General features: G+C 46.7%; 2 protein-coding genes across 2 annotated transcripts; one reads left to right on the top strand and one right to left on the bottom strand.

Moving 5' to 3' along the window:
• Positions 1–15,732: 15,732 nt before the first annotated feature.
• On the top strand, positions 15,733–16,362 carry LOC147992622 (uncharacterized). Its single transcript, XM_087539088.1, has 2 exons — positions 15,733–15,987; positions 16,054–16,362. Exons 1-2 carry the CDS (start codon positions 15,733–15,735, stop codon positions 16,360–16,362), a joined length of 564 nt encoding a protein of 187 aa, XP_087395214.1.
• Positions 16,363–16,944: 582 nt separating this feature from the next.
• LOC147992621 (uncharacterized) lies at positions 16,945–18,774 on the bottom strand. Its single transcript, XM_087540938.1, has 6 exons — positions 18,508–18,774; positions 18,206–18,426; positions 17,817–18,129; positions 17,632–17,733; positions 17,380–17,556; positions 16,945–17,302 (listed from the first exon to the last, which is right to left on the bottom strand). Exons 1-6 carry the CDS (start codon positions 18,772–18,774, stop codon positions 17,033–17,035), a joined length of 1,350 nt encoding a protein of 449 aa, XP_087397064.1. The 3' UTR covers positions 16,945–17,032.
• Between the last annotated feature and the right edge of the window lie 1,196 nt (positions 18,775–19,970).

Genomic DNA, 19,970 nt, shown 5'->3' with positions numbered 1-19,970 from the left:
CACAATTTAGCACTAGTTTGAACCAAGTTTAACTTTGCTATATTCAAATTTATTTGAGTTCAAATTAAAACCAAAATTGAGCATAGAATCCAATCAAATGAATCCTTTTGCAAATGATTCACAAGTCAACGTTGACCTATTTGAACTCGCTTGAACCCAAACCCAACCTTCAAATCCCCAAAAATGCTGAGCTTCTCTTCTAGACTTCTCGGAAGATTTCTTGTGGCCACCGAGGCCGGGCGGCAGTGGGTGACGACGGGAGCGAGCGAATGGGACGCCACGGTGGCGGATAGGTACGCCACGGGGGAAAGCAATGTGTTACGTGTAGGAGGCAGATGCCACGGCGAGCGAGCGATCGTAGTACACGCGTACTGCAAAACCAACCACAGGGCCGGGGGTTGGTGCCGTGCGTGCTGACGGGTCACCGCCCGTCTCCGCCACGAGAAAAATCACTGCCGGTCCGGGTGGTGGCCCGAGCGAGGGTTCTGGCGGCCGTTGTTTAGGGCCGGGGACACGGCGGTCGCTTTCTTTCATCAGCTCGTCGTCTGCCGCTGCACGTCGCCGTCCGCTGGGAGGCGAGGAGAGGGCGTGTGCGCACGCTACGCATCGCGGAAACGGGCGGGTTCGGCATCGGATTCGTGTCCGGGGAGACATGATCGTGCGCGACGCACGGCCATGTGTCCTCTGTTCTGCTCCGGACTGCTGGCCTGGCTTGTGGATAGGCATGGACGTACTACACGACGGCGACGCATGCATGCTCTGGGCTCTCAGCTCCGGCGAGCCGGGCGAGTGACACGGCGGTCCAAGTAGACTTCCAATACACGGAGGCGTTACCCTTTTTCATGTACACTGTACTCCAACAGTCGAACGTACGCTGCAACTTCAGCGCGTCAACCTAAACGAACGACAATTTTGTCGGTTTTGTTATACGTTTCGGTCAGCCTGGAGGACACTTATATCCGCTTTCGCGTTTGGGTCGGCTTGGAGTGGGACGAATGATGTTAAGTAATTCAGGCGCGTGGGCTAAGCTGTACTGTATCTATCTCGGCGAGGGCATTGTTGTTTCTTCTTTGATAGAAAATCGCAGCAGTTTTACACGTGAATCATGCATGATTTCCTTCCTTGGCTACCCAACACACGTCGGGTTCGCGTGGACCAGACGGCCGTGCAAGTGTAACCACCTTTTAATGCTGGCATGGCCATTGTGTCTTGCGTCCCACTTCGTGTTACACTAGCTCATGGACGACGCGTACCAGCCCAATCGTGCAACAGGTTACAGGTCAACTCCGTGTGCCAAATGTTATTAATACTAACCCATGATTTCCACGAAGAATCAAGGGTGGCTTCGTTGGCAAGAATTCTTTTAACCATCAACAAGAGATCTTTGACGCTGTTGTAGACCGAGTAAGCTGCACCGACGACGACTCTCGTACGCATTTCCTTAGTGCACATCTAATGTTCAGCGCGATAATCTTGGTTTGCTTTATGTCGTTTCCTATTAGGCTATTACTTAACATTTTAACTATATATATGTAAGTCGTCTGAAAATTATTTCAGGTCAGTCGATTTTTGGGCCGTTGAATTATGCTTTAAGACCGTGTACCTTTTCCCAAGTGTTGTTTTGGGCTTTTTCTTTCTTTGACTGACCCCATATTTGGGTTAGTCAATTCTTTAACTGGCCAAAGCCCATTCCAGTGCGACATAGCCCTCTTCTTTCTCCTTTGTTTACTCCGTTATCTGTTTCTATGCGTTTTTTTTCTTTATTAGATGTTTTTTCCTTTTTCTTTTGTGGGTATTTTTAGGATGTTGGGTGATTATAAATATAACATACAAATGCCATATAATATGTGCCAATATTTCATGATTATATGATTATTTTTGCACATTACAAAAAAATTCTACTTCGGTGCAAAGTTGTATGCAAATTTAAAAAACAATCTTCTTAAAGGAAATACCAACTACACTAATTCATCCTTGTTTTAGGAAACATCATTATTATGATATTGTTTTAGTCTTTATTTCAATTTCATTTCACATTAAGGAAAATGCCAATGCTACTAATTCTAATTCATTCTCAGATTTTTTTTGAGTAAATTCCACTTTTACATGCTCATTAGTGCATATTTTTGAAAAAAGCGTAATTTTTATGTATAGTTTGTGCAAAATTTGTCAATGTTTGTTTTAGATTCTTTTCCCCATTTTTTTCCACTTAAATGTTTATGCCAATGCCACTAATTCATTCTTCCTTAGAAAATTTAATCATTTTGAGTTTTTTTCCTTAAAGGGTAATACCAATGCTAAATGTCCCTAATTCCTTCCTTCCTAGTAAACATCTTTTTTTTGCAAAATTCTACTAGTATATATTTATTCTTGCATATTACATACAACACATTACTAATTTTTTGCAGGTCATCTTCAGAGCGTCTACATGGATCCGTACGTGGTCCTTACTGAGCCATACGGACCACAGGGCGCACATGGCTACTGGGTGCAACCGATGGAAAACGGTTGCACGGGATACTGACAACCGATATGAATGGCGGTCCAGTAATAGGTTAGGTGTGTAAGCAGCTTAAGCTATTTTAGCCGCGGTTGTGGCTTTTTTGTTTTGACCGCGTGTGGCATTGGTTTCTTTATGATATTTTGAGAATGCTTGAGGAGACTTTTGGACCTCTTTGATTTTTAATAAAATGGCTGTGATGCAGAGGCCGGGGGTTATGTCTCCTTTTCTAGAAAGAAAAAAGAAACGTCCATGTATGTTACCGATTCAGGATGAAGGGGCGGCCCGGAAAAATCCAGCCGACCAAGTTGGCCTGAAAGGGCTAAAGTAATCCATCCCACTTGCATTGGCAAGTCAGAGCCGCCCTGCCGCTTATTTGATCCAACTTGCGTCCCGCCATGGATTAAGATTAAGATACCGTGCACTACCACATCTCAGATCTTTTTCACCCGTCCAACGTACTCTTTCATTCATAATCAAATCAAACGGCCGTCGATCACGCCCGCCGCACCACCACAAAAAGAATGGCGAGGTCCTCTTGTAGATTTCTCGTAAGATGTCTGAGTGACGGGAGCCACGGGGGAAACAAACCTGTACGTCCAGGACCTGGAGGCAGGCGCCACGGCGAGAGATCGTACGCTCGTGCTGCAAAACAAAGGGGCCGGGGTTGGTGCGTGCTGACCGGCCACCGCCCACCCCCGCCACGAGAAAAATCCCGGTGGCGGCGGCCGTTGTTTAGGGCCGGGGAGACGGAGGTGGCTGGCGACGCTTCGACGGTAGCTTTCATGTCACCAGCTCATCGTCTGCAGCTGCACGTCGCCGTCGGCATCTGACTCGTGTCCGGGGAGACATTGTTCGCGACGCCGACGCACGGCCATGTGTCCTCTCTTCTGCTCCGGACCGCTGGCCTGGCTGGTCCGGCTTGTGGATAAGCATGGACGTACGACGCGACGGCGACGCCTGCCCGCCCCGGCTCTCCGCTCCGGCGAGCCAGGTGAGTGACACGGCCGTCTAACAAGACTTTCGACACGCCCCGGAAAAAAAAAACAAGACTTTCGACACGCTGAGGCGTTACATTTTTCTAGTATTCGAACAGTCGAACGAACGGTGTTAATTAATTCAGGCGCGTGGGCATTGTTGTTTTCTTCTCATAGAAATCCGCAGCAGTTTTACACGTGAATCATGCATGATCTCCTCCTCCTTCCTTGGCTAATCAACACACGTCGGGCTCGCGTGGACGAGACGGCCGTGCAAGTCTAACCACCTTTTAATGCTGGCATGGCCATTGTGTCTTGCGTCCCACTCGTGTTACACTAGCGCATGGACGACTTGTACCATCCCGATCGTGCAACGGGTCAAACTCCGTGTGCCAAATTTCATTATACTAGCCCTTCCATGATTTCCATGAAGAATCAAGAGTGGCTTCGTTGGCAAGAGTTCTTCTAGCCATTGACAAGAGTGCTTTACTCCTGTCATAGACCGAGCAAGCTGCACCGACGACTCTCGCGTGCATTTCCCTAGGCTACATGTTAGTGCATATGTAATGTTCGGCATGTTAGTTTTGATTTGCTTCGTATCTTCTCCTACTATAGTTTGCCATCACGTGTCCTAGACAAGAAGGCCATACAGCAAACTGAGCATATCTCAGGTGGTTAGGTTTCATGTGGTGAAACCAACCCACCAGGGTTATCACGGAGATGCTCATATGGGTAGGATCGCGAGTTCATAGGGATGAGTGTGTGCGAGTATCTACGAATATACCCTTTGATGACATGGTGTTTCATCATATGTGCATGTGGATATCAAACTTAAGCTATCTATAGAATGACAATTTTTTAACCCTCAAACCTCCCTGCAGAACACGAAAAATGAAAGAAAGGGTTTTCTTCCTAGTCCAACACTATAAAAGAAGAGGCCTCGACCACATGTTCCACACTGTTTCGCAACATTCGGTCACAACCAAAGTCTCAAAGAAGACGTCGGCATGGACTAACGTATTAGAGAATAAGCAGCTGCCGTGGAAATCTTATGTGTATCAAAAATTCTAGAACTAACTATCCATTTGATAAAACTTTCGCCAGCTTCACAATGACGACAGAGAGGAGGCCGCTACATCAGTCATCGGGGAAGAAGCGATAAGCACCAGAGAATGATCCGTCGCATTAGGAAGACACCCCAGGAAAAAAAGGTTACATCCTCTTCGCCGCATTAAACAACTTAGGAAACATCGCCCCGATCCCCAAGGGACGGTCTTCCACTGTCGACACTTATGGCTGCCCGCAACATAACCGCTGCAAGTTGTAGAAAGAGGAGGACCATCTCGATACCAACACCATGACACATAAGGCCATCTACAATGCGGACGTGAGGGTTATTTTCCAGGTCGTTGCTTATTATTCCCCCTCGAGTCTAGAAAATATGTTAGCATCGACGCAAAAGCTATCTCCGGGCGCTCCAGCTTTTTTCCTCCCACGCTAGAGGTCATTCTATTCTTTTTTACTCGTGTGACGCCTAGACTTTGCTGATTGCGTTGGAGGCAGAGACGCTAGTGGAGATGCTAAGACAAAATTCAAGCACTTGGCATTGTAGATGCCCTAAAAGTGTCGCCAAGACCTGTAGGGTCCAAAACGCCACAGACTCCACCTCCTAGATAGTAGCGTGAACCAACAATCTCGAAAGGAGGTCTAGAAGAAACCTATTCATCACCGCCGGAACGAAGCCATGGACAACCAAAACCCCTACTGTGAAACATTAGATTGCTAGATGCACATGGAACTAGATCGCCCAAGGATCGACTGATGTCTCAGTGCTCCAGGTTTGGTGTGTGAGCTGACTGTCATTGAGACGGTGGCCAAGCGGGCCCCCGCATGCAACCTCGACCCATGGTACTTCCTCCTCTCCAACTATCCCTTGTTCTACGGGTTCTCGATTTGCGATTCTTGACAGGGTTTCTCTTGACCACCTGGCTAACATCGCTTCAGACTGCGAGGTTATGTTCTGAGGCGAGCGTGCTCCTCGGTTAGAGCAAATTGCGGCCATCTGGGCTAAAGAGAGTTTTGATGGGGCCCTGGCAACAACTCGAGCTTAGGACGAATGCTAGTGTCAATGGGCCTTGGCTACAGCTGTTTCTAAGACACAGAGAGCCCGGATCTAATTGTGGCCCTAGCGATAGTTCAATACGGGAGCCTTCTAATGCGGTGCCTTCTAGGTGGGGGCATCGCGCGGAAGACACCCTATGCATTGGAACCCTATTGTGTCCCAACCTATATATTGTGTGTGGGGCTCCCTTAGAGGTGGTCGATACCGACATACCCCTCCCCCCCCACCAGTTGGTGAGGGGAGTGGTAGGACTCCCAAGCTGATGTCCTGCCCCACGACCTCTAGTAGGGCTTGCTCAGTCCCACGTAAAGGGTCCACCCCATAATTGATTCCCACATGAAGTTACTTTGCTGGAACCGTTCGAGGGTTCGGCCATTTGGGCTCACGATGTCAATTGATCGAATACTTCATGAGGATGGCATTAATAGGGTGTGCTTGCAGGAGACAATTAGACATGATTTCTCTCTTCAGGTGATTCGGGGGGCCACCACTCGTTTGCATGGCAATGGCTACCACGAGTGGTCACTGGGTTGCAGCCCCGTCGATGGAGGAGGCCGAGATGGGCGACCGCACTAGGCCCCCAAATGACCATATAGGTTAATCGGCTCACCCAGTAAAAACTAAAGGGAAGAGAGCAACCCATCTAGCAAAGCCAGCCCACACGAGGCCTTCTTTCCATCTCTTTTCTGCCATGTTCCATCTATCGCCAAAGGCCCCAATACTCTGGCTGGTTCTCCTTCCGTGCAATTTCTCAATCGCCCACGCCGCCGCCGCTGGCTACCTTCTTCCATGGATCGGCGATCAGCCGATCGCCCAGGATGCTGATTGTTGTGCTGGCTTCCCTGCCTCCAGGCTCTAATCCTTGATTACCAGGTATTGTCAATTAGTTTGCTTCTACTTCATTAGATTAAATGAGGACAACCAAACTGGCAAACGGGCCTAGGTTAGGTGGATGAAATTACGGTAGTATTACTTGACAACACATCTATACTACAGTATACACCAATTTTTGAGGCATGATTTTTCTTTGTGGGAAGCATTATAAAATCATCATGCATGTGTTGTGCAGTGCCTTAGTTTTACCTAGGCGATGGTAATTGAATTTTATTTTGTTCACACTAATTAGTCAAATTCATGTTTGAACAATAAATCATTACATTTCTTTGGTTTATAGATAGACAATAGGAAGAGATAACAATATAGTAGATTATTTACATTAGCTCTTTTGTTATTCGAATATCTAGGGGTTAATTTTGATTTTCGCCCCGGGGCCCCGAATTTCTTGAGACGGCCCTGCTGGGTTGGGCTCTGTTGGGTGTCAAGCAGGACACCTTTGAGGTCAATGATATGGATCGCGGGGATTTTTTCATACATTAAACTTTCGAGAAAGCTAAAATCCTGCCGTCCGGAATTTTGCAACAGGTCCGAACGACCTCGGAGGCGTCCGATCGCCATCCCACGGTGGTCATCAAGGGCAATTGTCGCTTTAATAGGATCCTGATTTGCGGGAATAATGGTTCGCCTTTTTTTTGCGCGCGCTGCCCATATTTTGTTTCCTTTTTTGAAGGAGGATGGATCCCGATCGTGGCCTCGATATTTTGGGAAGGTTGTGATCGTGAGCGTGATTTTTGGGTGGATCTCGATCGTGATTTTCTGGAGGAGTTTCGGTCTTGAAAAATAAAGCACAAGAAAGGGGATTTGAACTCAGGTTGGCTGAGCTTACTTCATGCCCCTCAACCAATTCAACCCTCGTTTGTTGTTGTCCACACTAGATAAACAACGTAGTTGAACCTTTATTACTACGCTGTTTCAAAAAAAAAACTCTTAAATTATTCTACGGGTTACGAGGCTGCTAATTTTTAAGTTACCAGGTTGTTCATGTATAGCTACCGCGATGCTAATGCAAAAGTTAGCATGTTGCTAATTGGGTGAAAAGAGTTGTTGAAACATACCCCGGTCTTTTGTTTTGTAATTAGCATGGCAATTTACGCGCTGCAGACTTGAGAATTACATACATGATAATATATGCATCGCAGACCTGATAACTTAGGTATAAAACACTGCGGTAAATTTGACCAAGAAAAAAAGTTGTTGAAAACATCTCTCAGTCACTTCTGTGTAAATAACATGATAAACACGCATCGCAGTCGCAGACCTGTTAACTTACGCACAAACACCGCGGTAACTTTAAATTGGGAAAAATAGTTGTTAAAACCATAAGCCCATTAATCTCTATACACATCACATTACTGATAACTCATGCATAAACACCTTCATAACTTTTGACACGAGGGAAAAAGTTGTTGCAAACATACCTCCGATAACTTCGATGTAAATAGCGTGGTAATATATGCACCGTGGACCAGATAACTAAGATACAAATTCTACGGTAACTTTGACCTGAGAAAAAAGTTGATGAAAATATACCCCGGTAACTTATGTGTAAACATCATGGTAATATACGAATCCTGATCTGATAACTCACACCCAAACACCGTGGTAATGTTTTTTTGAACCAGGAGAAAAGTTTATGCAAATATGCCCCTGATAACTTATGTGTAAAAAAACATGGCAATATATGCACCACATAACTTATAACTTAGGTCACAAACACCGCGGCAATTTTCACCTTGGAAAAAAGTTGTTGAAAACATACCACGGTAACTTATGTGTAAATGTCATGGTAATATACGCACTACAGACCTGATAACTTAGGTATAAACACTGCGACAACTTTTTTGACCCTAGAAACATAACCCGGTAATTGTTGTGTAAACAGCATGGTAATATAAACATCATAGACATGATAACTTATATACAAACACTATGTAAAGTTTGACATGGAAAAAAAGTTGTTGTAAACACCCCCCTCGATAACTTTTGTGTAAATAACACGGTAACTTACACACAACAAAGATGATAACTCATGTAAAAATGTAGCGGTACCTTTTGACCCGACGGAAATGTTATCGAAACACACTCCCTGATAACCTCCGTCTAAATAGTATGGTAATATGCACATAATAGTGCTGATAACTTACATAGCACAGGCGTTGAAACATTTTAGAGAAAAAGCCGCTGGAACATACTAATATGAGATCTAACTTCGAAACTTTTGTCGCGAAGGATTTTTTATGTTAAAACGATTTTCCGGGACCGACGGTTTAAGCTATAAATATTTTTGAAGTTTCGAAAAAGTATGAGATCAACTTTTTTATCTGTAGTGTATGCATGCATGTGCATGTCATGAGAAAGTTGAAGGAATCATTTTTACGCTCTATTAATTTTCTGTGTAAAGCATAGGCATGGTAACTTTTTTAAAAGCAGTCATCGGAACATATAAACATATGATCTAATTTGGAAGGTCTCATCATGATGATTTTTTATATAAAAATAGTTTTTCAATCCGAGGTGATCTTTGAGCTACAATTTTTTTTTAAAAAAAATCATCTAGGAAGAATCTAGAATGACAACCTTTTTGTCCCTGTGCATGCATGCATGTGTATCTGATAAGAAGGTTAGAGAAATCAGTTGTATGCCCCGGTAATATTTGTGTAAACAACATGGTAACATATGCAGCACATGCGTGATAACTTACATAGCCGATGTGGTAACTTTTGTTCGGAAAAAAAAGTTGTCGAAACATATCAACATGGGATCTAGTTTTGAAGATCTCGTCGTGACGAATATTTTGTGTGAAAACAGATTTTGAATCGGAGTTACTGTTTGGTCTATAAAACATTTTGAATATTGAATTTAGATTGTACCTTTGCTGACGTAAGCAATTTCGTCTTTTTTGCATGCATATAATGAATTACTGTGCATGAAGAATCAAATAGTATGCAAGTGTGTATGTGAAGTCACGCTTTTGCTCCGATACATGCAGCCTCGGTCAGCACAGGTGGAAAATCGTCCGGATCTGTTACTAACTACCGATCAGTCGGTAGTTAGTCCAGTCCTTAAACTTTTTCTGAAGACGCCCATCGATCACGTCCGCCACACCACCACAAAAAACGCTCATCTTCTCCTAGATTTCACGGTGGCTGGCTGGCTAACGGTGGTGCGGATGGGAACGCCACGGGCCATGGGGGAAAGGGACTTGTACTACGTGCGGAGGCAGATGCCACGGCGAGCGAGCGATCGTAGTACACTCGTACTGCAAAGCCAAACACAGGGACGGGGGTTGGTGCGAGCTGACGGGTCACCGCCAGTCTCCGCCACAAGAAAAATCCCGGTGGTGGCCCGGCGGCCGTCGTTGAGGTGGCTGGCGACGCCCCGGCGGTCGCTTTCTTTCATCAGCTCGTCGTCTGCCGCTGCACGTCGCCGTCGGCAGGGAGGGGAGGGCATGTGCGCACGCAACGCATCGGAGGATCGGACGGCTTTGGCATCGGAATCGTGTCCGGGGAGACATTATTGTGCGCGACGCCGACGCACGGCCATGTGTCCTCTCTTCTGCTCCGGACTGCTGGCCTGGCTGGCTTGGCTTGTGGATAGGCATGGACTGGACGTACGATGCGACGGCGACGCCTGCCCGCCTGCTGCTCACCGCTCCGGCGAGCCGGGTGAGTTACACGGAGGCGTTCCTTTTTTAGTAGGCTGTACTCGAAAAGTCGAACGAACGGTGTTAATTAACACAGGCGTGTGGGCTAAGCGGTTTTACACGTGAATCATGCATGGTTTCCTTGGCTAATGGCTACTACCCAACACACGTCGGGCTCGCGTGGACCATACGGCCGTGCAACCACCTTTTAATGCTGGCTGGTCAGTGTGTCTTGCGAAGCACCCGTGTTAGGCAGAAATCACATATTTGACCTGAGGTCCAAATCAAATTACAAACTGACCTTGTTTCGAAAAAATTTCACTCTGCTGACCCTTTTGTGTGGCGCCCGACAGCTAGGCGCCATACACTACTATGCAGCGCCTCTCTATTGGGCGTCGCATCTCGTGCCAGCGTGGCAGCCCTGGTTCAGTTGCGGCCCCACAGACAGCACTGCAGCGCCTCAGACTTAGGCGCCACATTTGTAATGTGCGGCGCCTAGCTCTTGGGCGCTGCACAGTCTGTGTTCCACTTAGGCTGGCCCCACCCTCTCTCCCATCCCACCCCCACCCCACACACCCCACCCCACACAAACCCTTAGCCTTGCCCCCTCCTCTCTTCCCCTCCCCCCCTCTCAAATCCTTCTCAAATCTTGCAAATCCGAAGTATTTGACCGTGGATTTCGAAGCCAACCCCTCCCTTAAGGTAATCTCCTTCGATCCCCTCGTTTTCATCCATAGGAATTGTCACATTTGCTCAAATATTGCTACTTTGGGGAAACCCTAGTTTTGGCTTGGATTTGCAAATTTGTATTGAATCATGTTATGTTTCTTTGCTAATTTGGGTTGGTTAGGCTTTCATAGTATGCTAGGGTTAGAGTTATGTGTGTTTCATGTTGGTGTTAGGGTTATGCTATGGTTAGGATTGTGGTTATTGTTAAGTGGGGGTTAGGGTTATTAATTCATATATATGTTATGGCATATGTATTTTGTGCAAATATTTTTTGTTAAGTACTTACTTGATATATGTGTGTTTTTTATTATTGTAGGGATGGGGAGAACATGTGTTTATGTTCATCATGTGGATAAAGAGGCCTTTTTGAAAGGCAATGTTGAGCCGGCCCCGGATGAGCTTGACATGATGTTTGAGAGTAGTCCAAGCTATGCGGAGCTCTTGGACCAAGTGAGGAAGGATTTGAATTGGATGGACCCAAGTGACGTTGTTGAGTTTGTGGGAAGGCATAATGTTGGTTTTGGAATGCACATCCGTTGGAAGACAATGCGTGTGAACTCCGAGCAACGTTGGGTTGCATACAAGGAGACGGTTGCCGAATCTCTAGACAAGGCTCTTGAGTTATTTGCCTCCAAGAAGGTTGAGTCTACTTTGAATTTGGACTTGAACCGGAACCCCTCCCCGTTGGTTGCTAGCACTCCACCACCCATGAACCAAGATCAAATGAGTGAACCTCATTTCACGCAACAAGATTGGCCAACATTGAGCCCGACTCCAAACAACCAAAATGAAGGTTTTGAAGAGGAGAATGATGAGTACGAGGAGGATGACAACGAAGTTGATCTCCATGACAACAATGTGGGTGATCTCGACCAATATCATGTGCAAGAGACAATGGACCAATCCATCCCTTTTTCCCGTGCATATGCATCGGACTCGGATGACGATGGTCCCGATGAAGAAGTTGATGAGGAGGGGTTCACACCGAAGGAGGCCTAAGCATTCAAGAAGGTATTCGGGCGGGATCACAAGACATCATTGTTCAAGGATCTTAGTCTCGCGGATGAAGCCGTTGTGGATGGTGGCAAATGCATATCTCTTGGAGCTAGGCCAAGTTCTCACCGTGATTTGGAAGACGGCAAGAACGGGATATATCCCGGTTGTGAGTTTCAATCCTTCTTGGAATTGAAGATGTGGCTCGACAACTACTCGGTTACGCATTATCGTCCACATAAAGTGGCCAACTCGGACGTCAATGTGCGTTACACGGTCAAATGTGAAGTGCCAAGTTGTCCATGGATTGTGCGTGCAAGGCCATGGAAAGGAGGTCCCACTTGGCGCATAGTGAGTTGTCTACCAAATCACATGTGCCGGCACAAGAATGTGGATGGCAAGCTTGTGTACCAACAACACAGACAACTCACGTCCAAGTTCATCGCTTATAGGCTTTCCAACCAAATATCCACACTTCCAACAATGAGCATCAAGAGTGTCATTGACCTTGTGAAAGCCATCTTTCATTACAAGGTAAAGTACGACAAGGCATGGAAGGCAAAGCAAGCCGCATTCAAGATGTTGTATGGCAATTGGGAGGAAGCATACAACCGACTCCCTAGGTTGTTGTTAGCTATGGCCACTACAAACCCATGCATGGTTCACGTGGTTTGAGCCTCATGGGCACCAAACATTGATTCACAACGGGAGGACCGTCCGAGTATTTGGCCGTGCATTTTGGGCCTTTGAGCAATGCATGAGGGCTTTTGAGCATTGTCGGCCCGTCATCGCCATTGATGGCATGTTCTTGACCGGACAATACAAGGGCACTTTATTGGTTGCAATAGCAAGTGATGCCAATAACCGGGTGTTGCCTTTGGCTTTCGCTTTGGTTGAGGTGGAGAACAATGATAACTAGGAGTGGTTCTTGCGTCAATTGAGAACAAGGGTATTACCGGCTGAAAGGGAAATTTGTGTCATATCGGATCGCCATCCAGGAATTCTCAATGCGGTGGTGGTTGACATTCCCGGACATAGAAAGTTGCACCATCGATGGTGCATGAGGCACTTTTGTGCAAACTTCTATAGGGCTGTGGTATCAAGGAGTTGGCCGATGATCTTCAAGATTGTTGTCTCGCTTTCACCAACAAGCGGTTTGCCACATTGTTCAATGCATTGCTCAGACACAAGAAACTTGACCCCGGTGGTCATGAATTTCTCAGTAAGAACATTGTCGAAAGGAATATGTGGGCACGTGCTTTCGATGAAGATGGCCGGAGGTACGGTCAAATGACAAGCAATATGGCAGAATGCTTCAATAAGGTGCTCAAGGGTGTACGTGCATTACCTGTGACGGCAATAGTTCAATACACATTTGACAAGATGAATGGATACTTTTTGAAGTATTCAATGGAGACGGATAAGCAGATTGCTGGTGAGAACAAGGATAAGCGCAAGTACTATTTCCCACCAAAGGTTGAAGAATGGTTGGACTTTCAATCACGAAAGGCAGACTCCCAAGAAGCTGTACTATATGACGACAACGAATGGAAGTATGAGGTGAAAGAGCCTGGAGGAACCACAAATGATGGCCACCAACACGGATGCCGCACTTTCAAGGTCTCCCTAACACGGTGTGATTGCAGCTGCATGAGCCGTTGCTTCATCTCCCATGCTTGCACTTGTTAAATGCAGCCCGTGTTAGGAATGTGGACGTCAATTACCCTCTTACCGTGAGGGAGTCCGAGTTCTCAATCATGACGGTAAAGAATACATGGGCTCCCCGGTTTCAGCCATACTTGGACCAATCACAATGGCCGGAGTATCATGGAGTTCAACTATGGCCGGACCCGGAATTGAAGGTCGTTAGACGGGGAAGACGTAAGACAAAGCGTCTTAGAGGTGACATGGACGGATGGGGCCGTGGTGGCGGTGGAGAATACGGCACCGGCCAATTCCAAGAGCCTCGTGAGCAATCCCGTTGTGGGGACTGCAGTCATGGGGGACACAACACAAGAACTTGTCCCAAATCAAGAAAAAGATCAAAGAAAAATGATGCAAGCACAAGCCAAGCAAATGATAGCCAACCAAGTCAACCAAGGAGTAGCCAACCAAGTCAAACAAGCCAACGAGGCACTAGGCAACAAAGAGGTCGTGGTGGTGGTAGAGGCCGTGGTGGTGGTAGAGGCCGTGGTGAAGGCCTAGGCCGTGGTGATGGTCTAGGCCGTGGTGGTGGTGGTAGAGGCCGTGGTGAAGGCCTAGGCCGTGGTGATGGTCTTGGCCGTGGTGAAGGCCTAGGTCATGGTGATGGTCTTGGCCGTGGTGGGGGTCTAGGCCATGGTGGCGGTAGAGGCCGTGGTGGTGGTCTAGGCCATGGTGGTGGTAGAGGCAGTGGTGGTGATCTTGGCCTTGGCGGCGGCCGTGGTGGAGGAATGTTCACTTGGCTCAATGGACCATTGCCGTATGTGACTTACTATGATCTTGTTCTTTTGGCTCAATGCTTGTGTTGTCATTTTGCATTGTGTGACTAACTATTATATTGACATTTTCATAGGTATGGAAACAATGAAGGGGGTGGAGGACACGGAGGCGAAAGGTGAGCTCCCTTGGTGGTCGGAGGAGGGAGAAGAAGAAGAAGAAAAAGAAGAAGAAGAGAGGAAGAAGAAGGGACAAGGACCATGACCTTTTCTATGAACCAAAATGTGTGCTACTATGTGATATGAGACGTAAATGACTATGTCTTTTTGGCTAAATGTTTGTGTATGACTATCTGATTGGACAACTCTATTGCTATGTGTGTATGAGTATGTGATTTGGACTACTACATGTGATTTGGATATGATTATGTGCCATCTATGTGAATCACAAAACATAAAAATCACTTTGTATATGAAAACAGCAGATAGTGCAGCGCCTAAGGCCGAGGCGCTGCACATTACAGTGCAGTGCCCCTCCCTTAGGCGCTGCATACTGACTTAGCAAATTTTCGGGTGCAAAAACTCCTGGAATGCTTCTGTTGCTCTCTGGACTGGGATGTCCAGCCGTGCAGCGCCTAAGGGAGAGGCGCCACACACCATAGTGAAGCGCCTCTCCCTTAGGCGCTGCACTGCTGGACATCCCAGTCCAGAGAGCAACAGAAGCGTTCCAGGAGTTTTTGCACCCAAAAATTTGCTAAGTCAGTCTGCAGCGCCTAAGGGAGGGGCGCTGCACTGTAATGTGCAACGCCTCACGCCTGGGCGCTGCACAGTACAGAGCAGCGCCTATCCCTTGGGCGTTGCACACTCACTTAGCATTTTTTTGGGCAGAAAACATACTGGAAGCTTCTGTTGCTCTCTGGACTGGGATGTCCAGAAGTGCAGCGCCTAAAGAGTAGGCGCTGCACTATGGTGTGGGGCGCCTCTCCCTTAGGCGCTGCACGGCTGGACATCTATTTGCTGCACTCACCCCCCTCCCACCCATCCCCACCCCACACACCCCCACCCCCACACAAACCCGAAGCTCAGTGCCTCCCCTCTGCCCTCCTGGCTCCCCTTCTCAAATCCTCCTCGGATCCGGAGTATTTGACCGTGGATTTTGAAGCCAAACCCTCCCTTAAGGTAATCTCCTCCGTTCCCCTCGTTTTCATCCATAGGAATTGTCACATTTGCTCAAATCTTGCTACTTTGGGGAAACCCTAGTTTTGGCTTGGATTTGCAAATATTTGTTGAATGATGTTAAGTTTCTTTGCTAATTTGGGTTGGTTAGGCTTTCATGGTATGCTAGGGTTAGGGGTATGTGTGTTTGATGTTGGTGTTAGGGTTATGCTATGGTTAGGATTGTGTTATTGTTAAGTGGGGGTTAGGGTTAACCAAGAATTATCGGTTTTGTAGGCATGGCTTCATCCGGTTCCATGACGAGGCCACCGTGTGCTAACCAAGAAGACATGCCGAACAAGTGGGAGGACACATCTTTGGACAAGGTGAAGGAGAAAGATGCCAACATCCCGCCATGTTGGTGTGGAGATGTTTGCAAGGTGAAGGTATCCACCGACCGAAATAAATCATGGACGGAAGGGCGGAGATATTTTGTATGCCCGAACTATGCTTATGATCGTGCACTTCCAACTAACGCTTATGACCAACCACCGGTAAGCTCAAGAAGTAAAATGTTACTATCGAATGTGTGTCAACACTAACAAAAATTTTGTATGCAGTCACCGCCTCCTCTATGCAAGTACTTCACGTGGATAGATCTTGAAGTGCCAAAAGATGTCAAAAAGGACCAATACCAAGATTGTCTTAGGCGGCAACGGCGGTTCGAAGAATCGTTTCGAAGAGGCTTGGAGGAAGAGCGTCGTCAGAAGGAGAGGATGGAGCGGAAGAAACGAGACGAGGAGAGGGCACGCCAAGCGAAACTTGCTCGTGAGGAGGAGAGGGCAAGAAAGCTTGCAAAGGCTCGCGAGGCGCAAAAGGAGGACTCGGCCCGTGACAAGAAGGGGAAATGGCCTCTCTCTACTCAGTAGGGACTTCGGTTCGGTGCACTCGTCGTGAACTTGTGAGGGCATGTAAGATGTTGGTGAACTATTTTCTAGGGCAAGCTACCATTTGTCATTTGTAATGAATGTGTCGTGAACCATGTCGTAGTTCGAATTGTCTTAAGTTATGAAATCGTCGGCATAAAATTTTTGTTTGTTCAAATTGTTGTGATGATGCAGTCATTGTAAGTATTATGATATTCCGATGAAATGAATGTGCTGTCAACTCTGTTTTTGCAGTAAACAACCGTGCAACACCCAGAACAGTGCTCAAAGCCTTCTGTGGCCCTATGGGCAGCCATGGCCAGTTAAGCAGCGCCTATGGGACGGGCGCTGCACTATGAGGTGCAGCGCCTAGGCTTTGGGCGCTGCATAGTACAGTGCAGCGCCTGACTGTCAAGCGCTGCAGTGCTGTTAACTGCCAAACTGCAGAAACAGATTCCATTTTAGCAAATACAAATACTGAACAATTCAACTGAATAAAAACAACATCATTTAGGAAAAATACTGAACAAAGACAACTAATAATTTGAACATCACATCTTTTAGGACAACACAAATACCACAATAGTAAGAGTTCACCAACATATAACATAACCCAACAAGTTCATCAACCTAACGAAACGGCTACAAGAGAGCACTTCCATAGTAACAAACACTAATGCCTTCCGCGCGTGTTCCTGGTGCCACGCCTGCAGGCAATCTTCTTCTTCCTGGATGGACGAGCCTCCTCTTCCTGCACTTCCTCCTCCGCCTCCGCCTCATGATCCAAGCTAGCCATCCGCGAGGTCCCTACGACCACCTTTGGGTTGCCTCTGTTGTCAAAGTCGTTGGGCGTGTACCGGCGTCTGGGCTGCCTAGGCTTGAACACATATGGGGACCGAAGTTGAGCGTCCGCCAAAGTCATGTCATCATCAAGATCATCGCCCTATCACACAATCAAACAATATGGTGAAGACCGACGTCGTAATCAAGTGAGAATCACATCTAAAGGATTAGTCATACCTCTTGGATGACCGCACCCTCATCATCCTGATAAGCATATGAGGAACTCACATCGTCCCTCTGATGGTGAGATGAGGGGTCTGATGGTGTACCAGACCTAGAGGCAGATGGTTCATCAATTTCGGGATCACGGCAACCGAGAAGATTCGATAACCGCCTTAACTTCCTGGCCTGACGCTGTAACATGAACAAGTGTGGAAGATATGAAACTCCGCAACATAGACTACCTCTCATAGTGAATGCGATTTGTACCTTGAGGAATGCTCGTAGTGGACCATCATCATTGCCTTTTCCAACCGGTGTTTCCTCTAGAATAGACTGGCTCTCATCAGCTGCTTTCTTGATCTCGGTGCGCTGCGGATGAGAAAGAATGAACACGTTAGCCATTCAAACATGTGTAATACGGCCAACGGGAAAGTAAAGAAGAAACACTTTACCACATAGTTAATCACCGGAACAGCAGGGACTCCGTGCCCTACCCTGACATCTCTGTTGTACTTCCCCTTTGATAGATCCTCAAAGTTTACGGGTTCTTCAAGAATATCCTCATTATATGCCGGCGGGCATATCTCAACTCGAGTATTTTCAAGAAGCCATCGTATGTAGTTATCAAAAGCAAGTGGACTATGCTCACGAAGCTTGGCGCGTGCACTGCTACGAGCTTCCTCCACACAAAGCTGGAAGCGGGTAACATACGAAGCATGATGCTTGTCCCAGTCCTTTATCTTCCGCTGCCTTCTCCTGTCCAACCTGCATGGTACAAAACCAAACATTAGCAAAATCAAGGAGTGACGATGCTTAGTCAATACGGTTCATGCTGTTTTACCTATGAAGTGCTTTGTCCGTATCCACCCATTCCGGCGGGTGAGGCTGGAACAGACCAAACTGACGAGACACGCGATGTAGCAAATGAAACTCAACAGCCCAGTTGCATATCAGTGGGCACCGCATACGCCAGAGATCCCTATCCCGCAAGCACATCGGGTTGATGGTAAACTCCGGGGTGTACCCAAGTCTGTCATCGGCGCCATATGGCTGCCATTCCACCTATGAAATAGGGCAACAATGCAAAATTGGTGAATTTTTTTAGGCAAACATGAGAAATGACTGAAGTAATGACCTCGTTACCTGCTCAGGCGTAATCGTGTCCAACTCGGCAACGTACTTCTCGTACATGAGATTGACATCGTTCGTCATCTCGGAAACCACATCCCACTTGTAAGCCCAAGTGGGGCGCCGTAATTCGTCATCTTCATCTTCATACCAAGGATTAAACCTGACGCTCTTCGGGCGTCCAACAGGCAGACGCTCCCAGCTCCATACAGAAAGTAGAAGCATATTACCACCAATGCCTGCACTATCTGTGATCCTGCAACACGCATCGTCCAGCTGCATATGAAAGAAAAACAATGTTAACTTGATAGCAAGCTTGCATTGCTAATGAAGAAATGAGTTGATCACAAAACAGACCAACTACCTGTCGGTACAAGTAGGCAAGAGTCGCTGAACCCCAGCTCCATTTGCTATCGAAGACGGTCAACGCCTTCAGCCACATCCATGGAGCGTTCTTGCCAGTGGAGTCAGGAAACAAAGTCCTCGACACAACATACCACATGTAGACACGAGCATGTGTCTGGATCACGTCATCAGTGGCATCCGGAGGGCACGTCGCAAAGTGAGTTTGAATCCACGTGAAAGCAGCTCCGGATGCTTTCCTTTCCTTCTTCTTCTTCTCTTCTCCCTCCTCTACATCAGCCTCAGCCTCGGTAGGAGCCATACCGATAAGAGCAATCATCTGCTCGTGCCACCCATCAGAATCGGTGCTCATACAGAGAGGCATCCCGTCGATAGCAAGACCGGTGATCAACGAGACATCCTCGAGCGTCACGGTCATCTCCCCAGTCCGAAGATGGAAACTATGCGTCTCCGGCCTCCACTGATCAGCAAGAGCGGACACCAGTGGAGCGTTCAGATTCGGCATGGACCGGCTGACCAACTGAATCCACGGGAGTAGTCCTGCCTGCTTGATGTACGGTGTGTACCGCTCATCGTAAGGCATGGCAGGACCAGAGACCCCGTGATACCGAATCTTCAAAGGTTCAAGCTTTTGCAAAAAACAAGTAATGACAAATCTTAGGGCATGTAAATTTCAACTTAAGGCAAAATATTTAGATTACTCATTATTACCATCTCCTTCTCGCGCATCATGTAGGCCCGGTGTTTCGTGTCGTAGACATCGTCAAGAAGCGAAACCATCCTTACAAAGTTCAAACAATAAACATATATGAGTTCATCTTCATCTCAAATATCGGTATACACTAAACATCCAATATGTGTTCAATTACAAGAATCTCAACATCTCCTTCTCACACAATGAATATGTCATATGTGTTCAAATAAACTCAACATCTAATATTCCAAATAAAATCAACATCTAATATATATCTAAAAAACAGATCATATATCTCTACAAAACTCAACATCTCATTGTTATCTATATAAATAGGCATCTCATATATATATATATATATATAAACAAAACAATCTAGGGTTTCACTAACAAGAACTATATATTATGAACTAAGCAACAA

Source organism: Triticum urartu, chromosome 1A (assembly GCF_056163025.1).
Source record: "Triticum urartu cultivar PI428250 chromosome 1A, HENAU_Tu73, whole genome shotgun sequence".
NCBI lineage: Eukaryota > Viridiplantae > Streptophyta > Magnoliopsida > Poales > Poaceae > Triticum > Triticum urartu.
The sequence above is the reverse complement of the archived record's forward strand: the minus strand, read 5'-3'. Positions and strand labels throughout refer to the sequence as shown.

Coding starts and splice junctions, on each gene's coding strand:
- LOC147992622 (XM_087539088.1), top strand. CDS start 15,733: ATGGCTTCATCCGGTTCCATGACGAGGCCACCGTGTGCTAACCAAGAA. Junction 15,988..16,053: donor ACGCTTATGACCAACCACCG/GTAAGCTCAAGA, acceptor TTTTGTATGCAG/TCACCGCCTCCTCTATGCAA.
- LOC147992621 (XM_087540938.1), bottom strand. CDS start 18,774: ATGCAGCTGGACGATGCGTGTTGCAGGATCACAGATAGTGCAGGCATT. Junction 18,427..18,507: donor ACACGATTACGCCTGAGCAG/GTAACGAGGTCA, acceptor CCTATTTCATAG/GTGGAATGGCAGCCATATGG. Junction 17,303..17,379: donor AGGGTGCGGTCATCCAAGAG/GTATGACTAATC, acceptor ATTGTGTGATAG/GGCGATGATCTTGATGATGA.